The sequence below is a fragment of the Tamandua tetradactyla genome, chromosome 17 (genome assembly GCF_023851605.1).
Source record: "Tamandua tetradactyla isolate mTamTet1 chromosome 17, mTamTet1.pri, whole genome shotgun sequence".
Taxonomy (NCBI): Eukaryota; Metazoa; Chordata; class Mammalia; order Pilosa; family Myrmecophagidae; genus Tamandua; species Tamandua tetradactyla.
This window is the reverse complement of record NC_135343.1, coordinates 47,234,151-47,250,198: the sequence shown is the minus strand read 5'-3', so window position 1 is coordinate 47,250,198 and position 16,048 is coordinate 47,234,151. Positions and strand designations below refer to the sequence as shown.

The 16,048-nt window shown below is 38.8% G+C and overlaps 1 protein-coding gene across 6 annotated transcripts in view; it reads right to left on the bottom strand.

Moving 5' to 3' along the window:
• Positions 1–16,048, bottom strand: part of ALMS1 (ALMS1 centrosome and basal body associated protein) — a 308,517-nt gene that overhangs the window by 98,777 nt on the left and 193,692 nt on the right. For all 6 annotated transcript variants that reach the window (XR_013164375.1, XM_077134572.1, XM_077134570.1 and 3 more), the window contains one exon: positions 10,170–10,340. Coding sequence is in view for 5 of the 6 variants with exons in the window: in XM_077134572.1 (XP_076990687.1) it covers positions 10,170–10,340 (171 nt within the window). In the remaining variant the exon portion in view is untranslated. The remainder of the gene's footprint in view (positions 1–10,169; positions 10,341–16,048) is intronic.

The window sequence follows — 16,048 nt, the reverse complement described above, 5'->3', positions numbered from 1 at the left end:
TTTATAAAAGTGTCTCACGTGACTGTGGGAACACAGAGTCCAAAATCTGCAGGGCAGGCCGTGAAGCCGACGATTCCGATGGAGGGTCTGGACGAACTAGTTGAAGCAGAAGAGAGCCTGTCTCTTCTGAATCCTCCTTAAAAGGCTTCCAGTGATTAGACTGAGCATCACTCATTGCAGAAGACCCTCCCCTTGGCTGATTACAAATGGAATCAGCTGTGGATGCAGCTGACATGATCATGTCTAATTCTATGAAATGTCCTCATTGCAAACATACAGGCCAGCACTTGCCCAACCAGACAAACAGGTACCACCAATTGGCCAAGTTGACACATGAACCTGACCATGACATCACATGTTCTCTTTTTATTTTTCTGGTAGATGATTTATTTTGTGCTTTCTGTATTATTATTTTGGGGGGGGGGGGGGGTGCATAGCCTGGGAATCGAATCCAGGTCTCCCATATGAAAGGCCAGCATTATACCACTGAACCGCCTGTGAACCTGCTTCCTGTATTTTTTTCTTCCAATATTTATATTTTTTAATTTTAACATTTGTGCCTCCTATTATTTATTTTTAAACCATATGTTTTACTCATCTGTCCATACCACAGATAAAAGGAGCATCAGACAAGGTTTTCACAATCACACTGCAAAAGCTATATCATACAATCATCTTCAAAACACATGGCTACTGGAACATAGCTCTACAGTTTCAGGCATTTCCCTCTAGCCTAATACACCTTAATCTAAAAAAGGGGATATCTATATAATCCACAAGAATAACCTCCAGGATAGCCTCTCAATTCTGTTTGAAATCTCTCAGCCACTGATACTTTATTTCGGATCATTTCTCTCTTCCACCTTTTGGTCAAGAAGGCTTTCTCAATCCCCTGATGCTGAGCCCCAGCCCATTCTAGGATTTGTGTCCCATGTTGCCAGGGAGGTTTACACCCCTGGGAGTCAATGTCTCACATAGAGGGTGAGGAGGGTGGTAAATTTGCTTGCCATGATGTATGCAATATCATATGTTCTTAATCACTGTAGCCACATAATAAGTTTTGATAACTAGTAGTGTAAATCCTCTAGATTCACTTACTATTCTTTAAAAAATTGCCTTGGCTGTTCACAGCATTAGCATTTCCTTACAAATTTCAGAATAAGCTTGCTACCTTCTAGGAAAAAATCCTGTGAAATTTTGATCAGATCTTTCTTATTTTTAAATATTTGTATATCAAGTTATAACTTTATCTATAAATATCATTTTAGCTATCTTCCATAAGTTTTGATATCAGATTTTTCATTGTACAGTTCTAGCTGTAATGTAATTTCCATTGTAACTGCCTCTTTAACTTCCGTGTACTTAGAATTACATTTTTGAATTTTCAAATATATACATGTTTTTTGTTTTGTTATTCCATATTTATATTGTTGAGTTCTAGTTTAGCTATACTGTGTTCAGAGAAGCTGATCTGCCTGGATATCAGTTCTTGAAAATCTGTGAAGACTTTGTCTTTGAACAACCATTTCATCAATTTTTCTAAGTGTTTCATGCATTCTTTAAAAAATACAAAGTTTTCTATATATCTTAGTCAAATTTTTTAATTCTCTTGTTCAAATCCTCTGTAGCTTTAGTAACTTTTTATTACTTTTTATTTCCTGATCACTTAATTTCTGATACATACTAATTGTTGAATTTACCTAATAATCCTGAGATTTTTTTGGCATATAAATTTAAAGACATGAGGATAAGCTCTGTCCAAGTCTTTTACCCATGTTTCTGGGATCACCCTTTTGTGACCATTATCTTCCAGATGCATCAATCCTTTTATTACGGTAAGGTGGACTGCTACGTCAATATTCATATTTTTTGGCCTGGGATTCTATTTTGTCTGATATTAATATTCTCACAGCTCCTTTTCTGGTTAATATTTTGCCAAATGTATCTTTTTCCATCTCTTCATTCATTTTTTGGGGGGAAGAACAATATAATTTGCTATTTAACCAAAGTAATGTACATACACGGTCTTGAAAGTCAATAGTTTTATGAGGATTATATAAGAAAAATCAGCAGTTCTCTCATCCATTCCAGATTCCAAGGGTTTTTTTTTTTTAAGTTTTATTTAACATTAGTAAGTTTTAATGAACAGTTAAAACGATGTCTAACTTTGTCAAAAGCTACAAACTAAGGACATGAATTTCCAGTCTAAGGTATCATAAACTATGCCAAGGAACAATTTGAAGAAAATTCCAAATCTAGGGATACATACACAGATGGATAGTAAATTATGTAGGTGGTGCTTTTCTTCTACATCATTTAATCTATAACCTAGCAAAATGCTAAGAAGTTAGAATTGAGTGGTTTGGTTGGTCTTTCTGGTAGAAAAATAATTGTATTCCATTTTCTCCCCTCCTCCCACAACAGGCACCTTCCCTCTTGTCCTCTTTGTTTTTCTTTGTATATAGGTAAGGGTTTGCAAATCAATAATCTTCTAGATTTCAGCATGAAATTACATTCTCTTTGCCTGAGTTCACTGAATTAAGCACAAGGTTTCCTGTTCTGAATTCGTTGTGTAATATTTTTTTTCTATGATGTCTAATGTATGCTTAGGACAAGTAAACTTATGAAAATTTTAGTCTTAATTCTGTCAAGGTGTTGATATCAGAGTAAGATACAAAATTGATGGTGATAAGAAGCTTGAGTCTGGCTTTACAGGAAGCATTTTTTTTTTTTTGGTATGTGTAGAAGCTGAGCATATGCTACAAGGATAAAGGTAGGGCAGTCCTTTTTATTTGCTGACAGTTCAAACAATGACTTTTGACTAGAAAATTCCCATTAACATAAATATCTGTACTCGTTTCAATCTGAATACAATTAATCTTTTCAACTCATCTGAAAATCTGGCAAACCTAACTTTCACAATATAAAATCATGAAAGGAAATAAACCCCCCTCAGATTAACCCACAAAATTAACCCTGCCTCCACTCTGTTTGGACCAGCCATCTCAGGAATCTTCCCCACCTTAGAATATGGGAGAGATTTGGTGGGGTGGCAGCTACAAAGCAAGGAATCCTTCCCGGTTTCTCATTGATGCGGCCCCTCCCCTTCGAAATGATGGCAGCTGCTGGGGCATCCCGGTGGAGATATCTTTCCAAGCTTTTGCTGAGCATGGTGGTTTAGCAGCAGCTGAAAGCAGTCGGGGGTAGGGAAGCACTGCTCCCTTTAAACAAGGTCAGCAGCCTCGCTGGCTCCAGGGCAACCACCTCTCTAGCTTGTAGAGGCTCGCCAGATGTCCTTCTTCAAGTCCAAGAAGACACCTTGGCAATGTAGGGTGGTTTCCCTCTGTGCCAGGAGAACCAATAGAAACTCTCTCTCCTCCCTATTCTGCCGGATATCAACACTCTGGCCTCTCCAGCTGCCTGTTCTCCCCTCCTCCTACAACAGGACCCTTCCTTGCTGTCCTCAGGTGCCAGAGCCCTAAGTTTTTAAAGGTCACAGTTCTCAACTCTTTTAGCTCTTTTTTCTAGTACTGATATCCTTATTGTCAAATAACATGCTTCACAATGTTGAACCTTTTTTAGTTCAGGAAAATCTATTGACTCCTACTATGACCAATGACTCATATCTTATAAAAACCCTCCACAACACAATGTCCCCTCATCTTATCTATTGAACAGTTTTAGCCCTTTATTTCTATTGTGTCTACATCTTATGTTAACTATTATTCACAGCTAAACCAACTATACAACTTTTATATTCTTATTAAAATTTTTCCTAATTATTTCTAATTATTAACTAATAATTGCCTATTTTTTAGAAATGTTTTTGCATGAGGAAGAACAAAGGAATGTCAATACTGCAGGGTGTTGAAAACATGGTAATTCATATTTTAAAACTTTAACTTATGTGTGAGATTAAAGCAAAAAATGCTTATTTGGTACAAAATTTATATTTTGACTAGCACATTTCCTAATATAACTTATGTGGGCAGTTTAATTGAACACCATAAATACATGGAACCTTGAGTAGGGCATGAGATCTTGTAGGTTTGTTCAGAGTGATGCCCTGATAAATCCCAGAGTAATTTGAACAGTGAAAAAAAAAATGTATTTGTAAAGTCCCCTTGGGGCAATGGTGAGAAAGGGGGAAAATTCAATTTTCCCATGTGGAGAATTCCTAATATTCTCACAAGCAGTGGGGACAACCAAAGCAATAGGTCAAGCCCTCAATCTTGGAGTTTGTTCATATGAAACTTAACCCAACAAAGGATAGGTCAAGCCTACTTAAAATTAGGCCTAAGAGTCACCCCCCAGAGAACCTCTTTTTTGTTGCTCATATGTGGCCTCTCTCAGCCAACACAACAAGCAAACTCACTGCCCTCCCCTTCTCTACGTGGGACATGACTCCCAGGATGTAAATCTTCCTAGCAATGTGGGACAGAAATCCTAGAATGAGCTGGGACTCAGCATCAAGGGACTGAGAAAATCTTCTCGACCAAAAGGAGGACGAGAGAAATGAGACAAAATAAAGTGTTAATGGCTGAGAGATTTCAAACAGAGTTGAGAGGTTACCCTGGACATTATTCTTATGCATCATACAGATATCACCTTTTTAGTTAAGGTATAATGGAGAGGCTGGAGGGAAGTGCCTGAACATGTAGAAATGTGTTCCAGTAGCCATGTTTCTTGAAGATGACTGTATAATGATATAGCTTTCACAATGTGACTGCGTGATTGTGAAAGCCTTGTGTCTGATGCTCCTTTTATCTATGGTACGGACAGATGAGTAAAACACATGGATTAAAAATAAATAAACTTATAAAGAAAAATAAATAAATAATAGGGGGAGCAAATGTTAAAATAAATTTATTAGATTGAAATGTTAGTGATCAGTGAAAGGGAGGGTAAGAGGTATGGTATATGTGAATTTTTTTCTTTTTAGTTCTTTTTCTGAATTGATGCAAATGTTCTAAGAAATGATCAAGATTATGAATATCAACTATGTGATATTGTAAAGTTATTGATTATATATCAAGAATGGAATGATCACATGGTAAGAATGTTAATGTTTGTATGTTGTGATGTTTAAAAATAATTGCCTTATTTTTGCGTCTGCTAAGTTTCTAGGCATCAATCCATAGTTTATCCTCAAACTTGCACATAACACTGAAAATTTCCTCTAAATATAACCCATAAGGTAGTCTATCATTTTGATATTCTTCTTGCTACCTCAATCTTGCTTTAAGCTAGACTGGTTCTAGGTCTTCTGTACCATTCCCACCAGAGAGTTATTTTCCCCTCTCTCCTGTGTTGGCCCTTATTTCCTCGATTCTCATGTTTTCTTTAACAGTGCACCTATTGTTTTGGTTTCAAGGCTGTTAAAACAAATACCACACAATATGTTGGCTTAAGAACAGGAATTTATTGGTTAACAGTTTCAGAGGCTAGAAGGCTTGCTTCCTCCCAGGGTTGGTATCTTTTGGCTGGCCAGCAGATTTTGGGGTTCCATGGTGTTTCAGTTTTTCTGGGCTACTCAAGCAAATATCATGAAATGGGTTGATTTAAACAAAGAGAGTTTATCAGTTCCCAGCTTTGGGACGAAGAGAAAGTCCAAATCAATGTATAATGAAGATGATGCTTTCTTCCCAAAGACTGGAGTTCTGGGATTGATTGCAGTTGATCCTTGGTCCTTGGTAGCCACTGCTGACCTCTCTGTTCTCTTCTGGGTTCTGCTATATTTCAGCTTTTTGTTTCCCATGGCATGTACACGCGCACTTGCGCATGCGCTCACTCGCTCTTTGTCTTAATTTCATTCTACTCCAGTAGTAGGATTAAGATCCATCCTGTCTGAGCTGGGCTACACTAACTGAAACAACCACATGAAAAGGTCCTACTCGCTACAATGGGTTCAGACCTACAGAAATGGATTAAGTTTAAGAATTGTGGTACATATAGCACCAAACCTCCACAGCCAGCTTTTCTGTCACATGGCAATGCACAGGGCAGAGTCTTTTTTTTCTGGGTTCTTCGAAATTCCAGCTTCTGGCTACTTCCTGTGGCTTCTTTCTCCATCTGACGTTGACTCTGCTTAAAAAGGACTCCAGGAATCCAGATTAAAAGCCAAACCTTTTTCTGTGGGGTCACACCTTAACTGAAGTAACATCTTATAGAAGTTTTTATTTACAATGGGTCCATACAACGAGAAAGTGGACCAAGGCTAAGAACATGTCCCAAATCGGGAACACAATTTAATCCACCACAGTTGTTTTGGTGAAATGACTTTCCTTCAGAAGTCCAAGGCATTAACTCCTGTGATTTCTAGCTCCATGTATTGCTTTTGTCAAGTCTGATGTCAGTCTGATTTTCATTTCTTTATAGGTGGACTGTATTTTCTTTTTAAAAGCTTTTAAAATCTCTTTTCATCACAGTGTTCTAGAATATCAATATCATGTGCCTTGGTGTGAATTTTTTATGTATGTAATAGTGCCTATTCAGTTCTGAGACTTATTTTCCAGTATATTAATCTTTTGATTCTGTCATGGTTAGGGACAGGTGTCAACTTGGCCAAGTTGTGGTACCTGTTCATCTGATTGGGCAAGTGCTGGCCTGTCTGTTGCAATGAGGACACTTCATAGGATTAGGTCATGATCACATCAGCTACATCCACAGCTGATTGCATTTGTAATCAGCCAAAGGGGAGTGTCTTCTGCAATTAGTGATGCTAAATCCAATCATGGGAAGCCTTTTAAGGAGGACTCAGAGGAGACAGGTTGCATTCCTGCTTTGGCTGGTGAGCCTCTCCTGTGGAGTTCATCCAGGCCATCCATTGGAGTTGTCGGCTTCGCAGCCTGCCCTGTGGATTTTGGACTCTGCATTCCTACGGTCACGTGAGACACTTTCATAAATTTTATATTTGCAAGTGTTCCCTGTTGATTCTGTTTCTCTAGAGAACCCTAACTAATACATCTTGGTACCAGGAGTGGGGTGCTGCTGTGGTCTGCAAATGCCAGATATGTTTGAACAGTGTTTTGGATGGCTTAAGGGGAAGACTTTGGAGGAACTGTGAAGAGATTGATGACGAAGTCCTGGAGGGCTTGAAGAGACTGTTGGTGTAAATGGAACCACTGCCAATTTTGGCAAAGGAGGACACAAAAGGGAAAAATTGGAGATTGCAGAGTAAGAACCATGGAAGCTCGGGTCTGAAGCCAAGAAACCTCGGCCAGGAGAGTGGACCCACCCATATACATGGAGAGGGTGAGTTTACCCTGAAGGGCGAGGATGAGTCTCCCCTCTCATTGCAGTGGAAGAGTTGTGCAGCCTCGGGCCTTGGAAAAGGCGTAGCACGCTCCTTGGGGGACTGGGAGAGCCTGGCTGCCACCATGTGGAGGGGTTGAGCGTGTGCCCCAGAAATGGCAGAGAGCCCAGGGGTGGCCCTGATGCCTGGAGAGAGTGGAGCCCAGAGGTGGTCTCCTCGATGTTCCCCGAGGTTGATTTGGAAAGAGGCGGGCCACTGCATAGGCCCTCGGAAAGGGTGGAACTGCCACTTTTCTAAAGCCGAAGGATGAATGACTTTCAGACTTTGAAATCCCATGGCGCTTGCCATGCAGGTTTTACATCTGTGTTTCTTCCAATTTCTCCCTATGGAAATGAAAATCTGTATCCTGTGAATATCCTCCTTTGCTTATTGGCACCGGACTTGTTTTGAGATTCACAGGTCCACAGCAAGAGAATTTTTTACATCTGTTTAAGGTGATGCTTGAAGTTGCCAAGTTGACAAGGGGTGGACATGTGTTAGTTAGATTCAGTTGTCAACTTGGCCAGGTGAACATACCTAGTCTTGTTGCTAAGGTCATAAGCCAATGGTGCGTGAACCTCATCTGTTGCCAATTACATCTGCAGTCAGCTAGGAGGCGTGTCTGCTGCAATGAGTGACGTCTGACTTAATTGGCTGGTGCTTAGACGAGAACGCAATGTAGCACTGCTAAGCAGCTCGGCATTCCTCATCTCAGCACTAGCAGCTCAGCCCAGGCCTTTGGAGATGCAGAAAGAAGTCACCCAGGGAAAGTTGTTGGAACCCAGGGGCCTGGAGAGAAGACCAGCAGAGACCATCTTGTGCCTTCCACGTAAGAAAGAACCTCAGTGGAAAGTTAGCTGCCTTTCCTCTGAAGAACCAACAAAATAAATCCCTTTTTATTAAAAGCCAATCTGTCTCTGGTGTGTTGCATTCCAGCAGCTAGCAAACCAGAACAGATTCCTTCTTTTCAAATCTCCATTGTCTTTATGAAATACACCTTTTTGGCTATTGAGACTTTTGGGCCAATCTTGAGTTTTCTTAACTTTTTCTCTTCTCTGTGTTCTGTTTTCTAAGAGATTTTCCCACCTTTATATTCTAACCTTTCCATGGAGATTTTCACTTCTGGTTTCATATTTTTTGGACTCATTTTATTGAGTCACTGTTCAATTTCCCCAAGTGAGCCTCCTCCTCTCTACCCTCCTCTACTTCTCTAGGTTCTGTGGTGGGTCTTCTCCTAAGGTGAAGAGATGGACAGGACTGAGTAAGGAATAAGGTTTAGGGGTTTTCCTTAGGATGCAATCAAAAGTACACTAGCAGGTGGGCAGCAAGCAGGAGTTGGGCCCTCAGATAAGAAAGCTTGACTTTATTTAACACACTATCCTTACAAAATGAGGCCTGGGGATATGTTAGAGCTGGTGAATGTTTTGTGGACTCTTCTGAAAGAGTTCCTCTTTCTTCCCTGCCAATTTTCTGAATCTCTTGCCTACCATCCAAGTATCTCACAGTGGGATCTTGAAGTTTTCCACGTCTAACTGGTGGCAAGCAGGTAAGGAATTCCTCAGTGTGAGCGCTTTCATTTATGAAGTCTATTTTGTAAAAATATTTCTCTTTTATTTACTTGACAGCCTCAATGTCAGATGTGCCTCTTTTCCCTTATTTAAGCAGATTTCAAAATGCCTTGCAGTGCAACAAGAAGGCACACTTTTCACCCATATGCTTCATAAAGTCAATGATACCTTCACACAGAGTCATGAACACAATGCCAAAAGCAGAACTCAGAGCCATGCTATGATATAAACTCTTCCCTGGGAGCACAAGCACCTATTTGGCTACCATTTATGCATGGGAATAAAAAAATATATATGCAACAAAGCAACACAAATGATTATACAGACCGAGTTTTCAGGGGGGTACTATTATGTATTTAACAAATACTACTACATATCATCTAAAGGAGTACAATGTCAAGGATGCAGAGAAAAAAAGCAACTGGATCCTGAAACATTAAAAGCTTTTAAAAATAGGTGGTCAGGGGTGCAAGGGTAGTTTAGCAGTAGAATTCTCACCTGCCACATGGGAGACACAGGTTCGATTTCAAGCCCATGCACTCCACCCCACCCCACCCCCCAAAATTCAACAAACGGTGCTGCAATAACAGGACAGTCACATAGCAAAAGAATAAAATGTGACCCCCACCAGACAGCATACAAAAACAAAAATAGTGGGGTCTATATCTGGGACCAGGTTGCATAGTCAAATACCCACAGTGACCTGACAGATAAAGTGAATGAGTAAAGCAGACTGGGCTTTAGACCTGTGGGAACTGGAGCAAACAGGAAAATACATGTTGTATTTGCAAGGGACAAGCATGCCTCAGCAGCAGCTGATTACTGCCATGCCAGAACACAAACTGAGTGCAACCAGATATGCTGGGGTTTTTTTCAAGAGAAGTTGAAATCTTATTTTTAAATGTTAGCAGCAAAATCTAACTTTTAATAAAATATCACATAAGCCACATTATCTCCTTGTAGAAACTAGCCTATGAGAAGTTAGTTTGCAACATCTGACACAAATAAATGCCTGAGGCAATTCAATCAAGATTTGCTATATGGATTCTAGTCTCTAAAACATACTTGGTTGGTTATTATTTCATTTCAAACATCTCATCATTTCATTTTCCATGGTGAAAATAAAGTCTGCAAAAACATTTCAAAGTACATTATAAATGTATTGCCTTCTTGGGTATGTACAACAGTATACCTAGGATAAAAGTCTGTATAATAAAGCAGAAAAAAGGATGAAGACTGGATAATATTCTCATTTAGGGTGAACAGGGAAAAAAATAACACAAAATAGATGAAGTCAAGTCAGTTACCTGCAGTTTCTTTCTGAAAAGGTTTTTTCACCACTGACCACGATGTTTTAGTCACTGCCCTCTTACTATAGATGCCCTCTTTATGTCTAATGTTAACTGTGTTTGAGAGGTCATCATCCCTTGTGCCCAGCACCTGAGCCGGAAAGTCTGGAGCAATGGCATCATTAGATCCTAGAGAGAAATGAGGAATTGTACAGTTAACACAAATACAGACATGAAGTGCAAGAAAGGCTTTTAAAAATTGGCGTCTTAAATTACTTCTACATAAAAAAGGAGGCAGTTTTGTAGGGTGATCAGAAAGAAATAAACTGAAGTTGTAAGACATGTATAATGAATCACAACAATACAAAGCAGAAGAAGAAAATGACCTAAGAGAAAATGTGTAAAGTAGATCATGAAGAAGACTATCTTCAGCTCAGGAAGGAGAAAATGAATTGCACCTAGAAAGTATATACATTTTTTAATAAATAGAGAAGGAAGAAAGAGAGGCAGGAAAGCAATGAACATAAAAGAAAAATAGCAAACACTTATGTGAACAGTCTATATAGATTACAGAATAGGTTAAGGAGAGAGGTGGGAGATATTAAAAAATAGTTTGAGACAAAATTCAGCAGGTCATGTGTGCTAGTTTGAAAGGATTATGTGCCATAGAAAAGTCATGTTTTAATCTTGATCCAATCTTGTGGGAACAACATCTCTTTTAATCCCTATTCAGTACTATAGGTTGAAACTCAATTAATTTATCTCCACGGAGATGTGACCTACCCAATTGTGGGTATTAACCTTGGATTAGAGGGAAACGTGACGCCACCATTTCCAGGTGGGTCTTGATTAGTTTACTGGAATCCTTTAAAAGAGGAAGCATTTTGAAGAAAGCTAAAGAATGACAAGCATAGCCACAAGCGAGCCATAGAACCATGAGAGCCCAGGCAGCCAGAGACCTTTGGAGGTGGAAAAGGAAAACACCCCTGTGAGAGCTTCATGAAACAAGAAGCCTGGAGAGAAATCTAGCAGATGTCACCATGTTCACCATGTGCCTTTCCAGTTGAGAGAGAAACCCTGAACTTCACTGGCCTTTCTTGAGTGAAGGTAACCTCCTGTTGGTGCCTATTGTTGGACATTTTTATAGACTTGCTTTAAATGGGACATTTTCTCGGCCTTAGAACTGTTAACTAGCAACTTATTAAATTCCCTTTTTTAAAAGCCATTCTGTTTCTGGTATATTTGCATTCTGGCATCCAGCAAACTAGAACAGGGGTGAACCCTAAGATCGAGGGGTCTTTTATTGAATTGGTTGTCCCCAATGATTGCGAGAATATCAGGAAATTCCCAGATGGGGAACTTGAGTAGTATTTCCTACTTTCTTCCCAGTCTCCCAAGAGGACTTCGCAAATACTTTTTTATTCTCTGCCCAAACTACTCAGGGCATCAATCACACTAACCTATACAAATCGACAAGATCTCACTCCCTATTCAAGATTCCATGTAATTACGGTGCTTGAATAAACTGACCATACAAGTTAAATAAGATAATGTGCTACCCAAAATGTAAAATTTACACCAAATAAACATCTCTTTCCTTGGTCTCACACAGAAGTTGAAGTTTTAAAATATAAACCATATCATCTTTTACCCTGTATTCTGATTTACCTTATTCCTATACAGATCAGCTTCGTCCATATCTCTACTTGAAGTCTGATCATTTTTTCAAGTTTTTTAATGCTGACTTTCATAGCTTCAGAGCTCTAACTCTGAGGTTTCACACAAATACCTGAAGTTCCAGGGATTGACCAGCTTATACACAAATAGCTCAGCATCTCAGAATTTTGGTTCTTAAATTTGAACTCCAAAATTTCTATTTGGTACCCTTTATAACATCTATCTATATCTTTATCAATGTTCTCTATTTGGTGAGACATTATTCTCCTACTTTAGATATGGTTTCCTTTACCTCTCTGAATATATTTAAACAGTTTTAAATAAGAGTTTTCTAGTAAGTCTGTCTGGGCTTCCTTAGGGACAGTTTCTATTGATTTCTTTTTTCCCCCTATGAATAGGCCATACTTCCCTATGGCCTACTTTTTTCCCCTCACCCAGATCTGATTATTTTTTGTTGAAACTGGACATTTCAAATAAAACAATGTGCCAAGTCTGGAAATTAGAATCTCTCCACTACCCAGGATTTGCTGCTGTTGGTTTTATTATCATTTGTTTAGTGATTATGTGAAGCAATCCTATAAAGTGTGTATTCTTTGTCATGAATGGCCACTGAAGTATCTGCTTGATTAGCTTAGTAGTCAGCTAATGACTTGACAGAGATTTCCTTAAGCATCTTGAACCAAAAATCTCCCAGTTTTTGCTAAGGGGATCTCGGTGTGTATACTGGGGAATGCCTTAATAAATCTGCCTTAGCTTTCACTTCCTATTTGTGGAGAACCTTGAGGTTAATCAGAGTTGAGAAGAACATAGGGCCTTCTCAGGTTTTCCCTGAGTATGTGTAAAGCCTTATGCATGAGCATAGTCTTCCAGATTCCTAGAAATACACTGGAGCTTTTTAAAGCCTCTGTGGCTATCTCATTCCTTAGCTTCTCTTTTTAAGTTTCCTGATTAGCCTACTGTTTGCTACAACTACTACCAATCTCTTTAGACACCTGTTAAAATACCTGCCTGCTCCGCCACCCTGGAAAGCAGCTTTAAGTATTGGGTGACCTTTCAGTCAGGTCATTAGAGACAAGCCTTCTGAGTAGGAACAGCCTGCAAAAGATAGATTAAATAATGATAATTCTTTGGAAATGAGGTTTTGAAAGAGCTTCAGTTTTGTTCTGCTTCTTCTAGTTCCAGGAATATAAACTGTTATTTTTCAAGGTTATTCACCAACTGGACAGTGGAGGACGGGACTATGAAAATTTAAAACACTACAAAGTCCACTCTCCTTACTAAGAATCCGTTGTTTTTCTTGAAACACCCTGGATTGCTATAAGTCTTTGGATAATTTTCAGAGTTTTGTAAAAGGTGTAAAAAGATTGCTATAAGTCTTTGGATAATTTTCAGAGTTTTGTAAAAGGACAATTTTTTGCCATTTTTGCCTGTTTTCTTTCCTTGCTTTTATGGAAGGGATAATTTTCAAAGGTCTTTACTCCATCATTTTCACTGGTTTAACTCCCCCTTCTCCCATTTTGAATTTTAGCCAGGTCTCATCCTAGGAGTTTTGCTCTTATTCAATTTTCTATTAGTGATTAATAGAAAAATGTTTTGCATCTATAATAAGTGTCATTCTGCAGTATAGAATGGTTAAAAAAAAAAGATACGGTACCTATCTTCACCTGTTTATACAGCCCAATATAAATTGATTCTTGTATATTATTTGAGAATGTTAATGCTCCTATTATGTAAATTTATAAATTCTAACATTTTCCTCAAGAGATTGTTTCCTTTGCCTTCATTATTATTATTTTTTTTAAAGGATCCTATGTTAGTTGAATTGTTACTCATTCTCAGTTGAGGAGAAATCCATTTGGCCCAAATATTTGCTAAGGGCCCCATACTCTATTTGAATTTTGCTCTTTTCTATAGATGCACCACGTATTGATGCACATGGTGGCTAGAACAATTCCTAGGCTTTCAGCTAGTTTAGCTCTGCTGGTCTTAAGAAAGGATTGTTTTCTAGTCCCAACTGATTCTGACTATCAGAATAAATGGAGAACTACAATCCCTAAGATGTGTAACTATTAGATTTCTTCTTGTCTTATTGATGCATCTATAACATTATCGACAGGGACAACATTCCTCGGTATACAATGAACCACCCACCCATCAAGCATTTTTTATATTTTATTGTCCTCTATCTTCTGCCTAAATTTTCTCTAAAATAATCTTGTCTCCAACAAGATTTTGGAAGTGGAATGGATAATAGGACATTGGCAGCCTTAAAACGTATTAGGACAACTGACCAAATTTCTATTGGTATAGACATTCTGTCTTCAGAACTAGGAACTGATTTAAGAAAGAAGATTAAAATTTTTCCTCCCTACAATCAATTATATGAGATTGTTTTATTTTTGGTAGCCACTGTGTTTCTAAATACAAAGTGTTGCAGGTACTGGAAATTACTCTCAGTTTCTGCTACAGGTTTAACAATCAATTCTAACATTTGGTAATAGCATTTCTGTGTTGTTGTTGTTTTTTCTCCTATGGCATCATGGTGGAAATTAAGGAGAAATTACTTCAAAGTCTTTTACCCAATTACCATTAGAAACTAATCTGGTCATCTTTCACATAAAATTAAACAGACGTGCCTAACACCAAGAACAACTTCACATTTCTATGCAGTTCTTAATAAAAAGATGACTATTAAAAAATCATGAGGAAACAATTTCATGTCTAAACCGAATTAAGCTATCCCCTGTGGAACACTCAAAATTCTATGTCGATCAATCAAAACCTCACACCATGGACATGAATGGACATTTGCACACTGGCATTTTTGGTGGCAGTGTTCGTGATTCACAATGGATAGAGGTGGTCTAAGGGTACAATGATCGAGGAACGCAAGGGGGAATTATGGTGTATACATACAAGACTACTAAGAGGCTACAAGAAGGAATGAAGTTGTGAGGCATGCAACTAGGTGAATGAGCCTTAAGGACTGTATATTGAATGAAATGGCAGAAACAAAAAGACAAATATTATCATGCCTTACTTTTTATGGACTAACTGAAAACTCCAGGCATTTAAGTCGAGAACATGGGTTATCGGGTTGGGGCATATTGTAAAGGGTCCTAGATTGTAAGCTCTTATAGCAGTCACATATATTCAGGAGTTGCAACTGTTATTTCTAAATTCTGAGATACTGGCTGTTTGTATATAATCTGGTCGTTCCCAGAAACTTCGGTTACTTACATGATACCTGAGACCCACAGTCAGAGCTCGGAAACCATGAAAGTCAGCAGTACCCCATATAGGAACAGCTTAAAAAGTTGAAAAAGGGATCAGACTTTGACTAGAGATATGAATGACACTGATCTGGATAGGAATAAGGTAGATCAGAGTGAGGGTAAAAGGTGATATGGTTTATATTTTAAAACTTCAACTGCTGTGTGAGACCAAATGGGAAAATGTTTATTTGGTGCAAAATTTATGTTTTGGGTAGCACATTACTTAATTTAACTTGTACAGTCAGTTTAGTTGAACACCATAAGTACATGGAATCTTGGATAGCGCGTGAGATTTTGTTAGTTTGTTCAGGTTAGTGTGATGCCCCGATATATCCCACAGTAATTTGGGTAGTGAATAAAGAAGTATTTGCAAAGTTCCCTTGGAAGACTAGGGAGAAAGGAGGAAATATTCAACTTCCCCATTTGGAAAATTTCTGATACTCTTGCAAGCAGGGGGACAACCAAATCAATAGGCTGAGCCCTTGATCTTGGGTTTGCCTCTATGAAGCTTATTCCTGCAAAGGATAGGCTAAGCCTACTTAAAATTATGCTTAAGAGTCACCCCCAGAGAACTTCTTTTGTTGCTGAGTTGTGGCCTCTCTCTCTAAGCCAACTTAACTGGGCAGGTGAACTCATTGTCCCCCCGCCTCCCCCCGGGATATGGGACACGACTCCCAGGGGTGTAAATATGTCTGGCAGGGTGGGACAGGATGCCTGGTATGATTTAGGACCAGGCATCATGGGATTGAGAAAGTTGTCTTGATCAAAAGGGGGAAGAGAAAAATGAGACAAAAAAAGTTTCAGTGGCTGAGAGATTTCAGAGTCAAGAGGTTGTCCTGGAGATTATTCTTATGCATTATATAGATATCCCTTTTTAATTTATGGTATATTGGACTGGCTGGAGAGAAGTACCTGAAACTGTTGAGCTGTGTTATAGTAGCCTTG